The sequence below is a fragment of the Muntiacus reevesi genome, chromosome 3 (assembly GCF_963930625.1).
Source record: "Muntiacus reevesi chromosome 3, mMunRee1.1, whole genome shotgun sequence".
Lineage (NCBI taxonomy): Eukaryota > Metazoa > Chordata > Mammalia > Artiodactyla > Cervidae > Muntiacus > Muntiacus reevesi.
The window spans coordinates 262,607,002-262,611,843 of NC_089251.1; the positions used below are offsets into that span (position 1 = coordinate 262,607,002).

The 4,842-nt window shown below is 35.3% G+C and overlaps 1 protein-coding gene across 1 annotated transcript in view; it reads left to right on the top strand.

Moving 5' to 3' along the window:
* Positions 1 to 4,057, top strand: part of ANKAR (ankyrin and armadillo repeat containing) — a 51,130-nt gene extending 47,073 nt beyond the window's left edge. Inside the window, exons 21-22 of the mRNA XM_065931917.1 lie at positions 2,176 to 2,222; positions 3,526 to 4,057. Of these exons, the coding sequence (XP_065787989.1) occupies positions 2,176 to 2,222; positions 3,526 to 3,770 (292 nt within the window). The 3' untranslated portion in view covers positions 3,771 to 4,057. The remainder of the gene's footprint in view (positions 1 to 2,175; positions 2,223 to 3,525) is intronic.
* Positions 4,058 to 4,842: the final 785 nt, after the last annotated feature.

A 4,842-nucleotide genomic window follows, 5' to 3' on the forward strand; every position in this document is an offset into this window, starting at 1 on the left:
GCTCAAAGTAGTAAAGAATCTGCCTGCAATGCAGGAGACCAGGGTTCAATGTCTGGGTCAAGAAGATCTCCCAGAGAAGAAATTAGCTACCGGCTGCAGCATTCTTGCCTGGAGAATTCCATGGACAGAGGAGCCTGGCGGGGTGATTCAGGAAGTCATTTTTTGGTAGGTTTGGGGTACATTTGAGAGCTCTGAGGCAACCAGGAATGCCATTATGACCCTGGCATCAAATAGGGCTTTTACACCTGATTCAAAGCTATGCCAACTTCACAGGGTATAAACAGGGCTAAATCAGACCCCGTGGCTAAAGCTATAGCAAAGTCTGCCAGGCATTTATTCAGAGGATTTTGCTGCAGTGTTGCAGTTCTACCATGAACTTAAGTTTCTGTAAAAAGAGAGGAGAAGAGAATCTCCTTACAATGGGCATATTTTCTCTTCTTCTGTAATTACAGCTGAATTAAAAGTCTCTGCAAATAGTGCTATTTACACATAGGAAACAGAACTACTCAAGATATATTATTAACTCTATGATAATAGAAGACAATAGAATCCAGTAGCGTATCATGGTTCTATAAGTCAATTTTAAGTATAGAGAAAAATGAGTACATCTTCAGTCAGTTTAATTTGAATTCTTTGAAAAAGTGAATACCCCAAACTGATTATCTAATTTTATATAATCCAGGGAAAACTAAATTACAATTGCTTTAATTTTATGGGTTTAAAATTTTTAATTAAAATGTTTAAAATGGTATTTACTTATTCAAAAAATTAATTTACTTTAAATAATGGAAGTATTATTTTACAGTCACTCCCACAGCTAGCCCACATGGCAACTTTTTGGGAATTAGAATAAGATACTCCTTCGTCAGTACACTTCACTGCCATCTACAATTACTGTGAGGTGAATGACATCCTCTGGAGTTGGAACTCCCAATTTTCAGGATTATAAACAATAACAAGTGGTCAGTAGACTTATGGGAATGACTGCCAAGTGAGGCAGAACTGGTAAACAAATAGCAATTACTCCCATGCACTTCTATGCACTCTCCTTACAGTATTTATATAGATTGACTATTCCCTTTCATTTTCATCACAATCCTGCAAAGGAATTTTATTTAAATGAAACTATGGGAAATGTGCTAAAAGATTATTAATTTCCACAAAATATCCCTTGATACCACTCCTGGAAACATAAAGCAGATTGATTTTGGTTGGGGTCATGACAGCATTGTTTTGGAGTATATACCACTTCTCTATTCCCACATGCTCATTCGGCCCCAAGAATGGCAGATAAGAGTCTTTGGATGTGTAAATTTTGAAGTATGTAGATAAACAAAATTTTACTGTTAACTTAGACCCTATGTGAAAATAATGAGTCTAAAGTACTAGCCAGTTTCATGTTATCCTATAGCCATGAAGTTGGCATATTGAACAGACTAGGGCCTGTCTTAATAAAGTTGACAAAAGCAAATGTTCCTCATCAAATTAACCAGGAACACATAATATTTAATATTTAATAATAAGTTTTAATATTTAATATTTAAAATTACATTTTATTACCAGGGAAGTTTTGTAACACCATATTTATATGTTACATGTACAAGATGATTAAAATACTTCTATTAAAGCCACATATCAACTTAGGTATACCTTGTTATTCTTTAGCTTGAAATTCTTCATTAGTATCACATTACTTTGAAAATAAAGTTTAAATTTTCTCATTCATGGTACACAAAATGACCTGATTTTTATTCTCCAACCTTATCCCCCATCATGTCTGCAGATAACTTTAATTCTGGTCACACTAGACTCTTTGGTGCCCTCTGAACATGCCATGCTGTTTTATAGTGTTGTAATTTTTCATGTTCTGTTCCCCATATCTGGAATACCCTCCCCCAACTCATCTGTTTAAAGACCCATTTTCTTCAAAACCTAGTTGAAGTGTCTCTTCTTCCATGAAACTTTTCCTGTTCACTTCAAGCATACTGAATCTTCCACATGTTTTGGGTGGTAAGTGAATGAATGACTGACGGACTACAAAATACTTACAGGTAACACATGTAGTTAGTACAGGTAACATGTATAAATTAGACCACTAGGCACTGAATATGGTACCTGGGTATATTAAGTTTTTATATACTTCTAGTTTTTGTGATAAAAGTGTTTTCCTTTCAGTCTGGAGAAGAATGGAGGACCATCCATAATTCCTGTCTTTAAGAAAGGTAATTGATTTTTCTTTTATCTCTGAGATACTTTCTATTCTGACCTTTTATAATTGTTTTATTTCTAAGAATTCAAAATGTAGAGGCTGCCAAAATACGTTTCCTGGTAGACTTCTGCTTTTCTAGTTTTACATACCTAAAATATCTTCCCATTTACAAACCCGTGCTGTGTTAATCATTCCCTTTAAGGGTTCCCCACTTATATCATTTGACAGAAATCCCCTTCTTACTTTGCTTTTTCTCATAAGCCATGCATATAAATGTCATTATTGAAACAACATGGAAGTATGACTTTAATTATGATCTTGCTATTACTCTGTTTCATGTACAACTTGCCTATAAGTTCTTACCACAGAGATGACATTCTTTCCATTGATATTATGTTCAGTTTTATAGAGCTGATAGATAAGCTTATAGAGTTGGTAGCTGAGTGGCTGAGGCCTGTGACATCAGAATGCAGATCTCACCATGTTAGTATCCAATTCCTACTAGACCAGTAGTAGGGAAAATAAATCACACACTGACTTTATGCACCTGCTTAGTGCTTGATCACGGGTGCTTAGTAGGATCCAAAATCAGTCCACTTGGTGTATTACCTCACTGTAAAAGCAAAGACAGAACTTTCTGAAATCAAGATCACATTGTTGGAGTCACAAGTGGAAAAACAGAGAATAGGAAAAGAAAAGGACAGGGAAGAACTTCATAGTATCTGAGGGAAGGTAGGTACGTGTGGGAAGCTATATTTTTGAATATCAGTAGTAGAATGGTTTCTGTATGGTCTGGTTTTTGTATAGCTTCTTTAGTGTAAGAGTAATTTACCTAGAAGAATAAAGCTACTTCCATTATTCCTTCATTTTAATATTGGTTTCTGAATAATATGTATACTAGTAATGGTCTGCAAAGTCCAGACCAGGTTTGTGATAACATAAGACAAAAAGGAAAAAGGACAACTAGGTGTCTAATAAAGTTAATTTCATTCAAGTAAAGTCCTCCATTTTAAGATGATGGCTTTTACACCTTCTTTTGACATGAAGCTATCCCTTCTTTTACAAAATGATGTTTCAAGTGGCTGGCATTTGTTCTTTCATTAGTGCCAACTTGGCATGATAAAAAGTTTGCAACCATATATTGATCTCCACAGATTTTTGCATTCCAGCATCTAGAAGTCTGGAAGCTACTGATCTGTTCTCTTAGTATGTTTCAGCAATGTGAAGAACAGAAATATATAGAATTAAAAGCAATGAGACTATTCCTAGGGCTCTTAGGCTTAAGAGACACTTAATTATGGCTCTCTCCTTTTTAGGGAAAGAGCACCGAAGAAAATCAAAACCCAAAATTCAACCAAGAGATTCTTTGACTTTCATACCTCCTGTAACTAACTTCATGGGACTCTTCAAAACAAGCAAAAAGAGTACTGTTTCTCATATTTTTTCCTTTTCATCTGCAATTTCATCAGATATTATAGCTGTATCAAGACCAAGAATAGTGCTTTTGAACCAACTTGGGAAACATGTACAGAAAGCTAATCCGGAGCCTGCAGAAGGCTAATAAAAGCATTTTAGTGTGAAAGGATTCCTGAGCAATCTTGTAAAATTTTTTATTTTCAATTGTGCTAAAATATACATAACTGCATAATCTTTTTGAATGCAAATTCTTGATACTGATGTTTAACAAAACTTTCTTAGCATGTCTACTGGAACTTAACATCAGGTCTAATATATGGCTTCAAAAATTAAGTAGCATTTTCTATAATAGAATGCCTGCACCTAAAATCATTAAGATACAGCAGCTGACACAAGTGACACAGTTAGTGTATATTATCTCTCTCTCTCTCTCAAGTGTTAGAAAGATTTTTCACTTGGTATGCTGGGCTAAAAAGGTCTGATTCAAAGTAGCCTACATGTTAACACTGTGCTACCGTAAGATATTTAATGATAGATGCCACAAATGCATAAGCCTTCTAAAAACCTGAAATGTTTACATTTAAAAACATTTTACTGAATAAAATCTGAAATCACTTCCTAGCAAGCATAAGAGTATGGCTGAAAAGTATGGCCACCTCTGTTGACCAGACACCATACCTACAGAGTATCCTTGGTTTGAGGCTGGAATAGATGATATTCTCTGTGGCTTAGAATCACATGATGTCTTTGCCCAAAGAGTACTGTTTCCAGTAGGTGCAATCTTTGATGTATGTCTGAGCATGTATGTATGTATGTTTACAGCAGCAAACAGATTTGACATAAAAATTAACTGGGTTTCAGTGAGTCCTTTAAAGAGTACTCCTTTTTCTTTGTCCACTTTGCTCAATTGTCTCCATAGTCTATCTGGTCTGCAGCGGAACATATATGTTAATAGCAGTTATTTTCTCCAACATGCCTTCACCTAACAATGATGATGGTGATTGTGATAGCGGCTACAGGTACTTAGGGCTTTCTATGTGTCACAGTCCAAAGCCTGTGCTTTTAACAACTGTATAATAAGAGACTTCTTTAATCTCCAAATTCAATTCTGAATTATCTTAGCAGTCCAGAGTCACAACTTCCTGGTGGAGAGACTAACATACAGGAATTCCAGGGAAAAATTTGGGGAGAATTTTATACTAGAAAGGGATAAATAA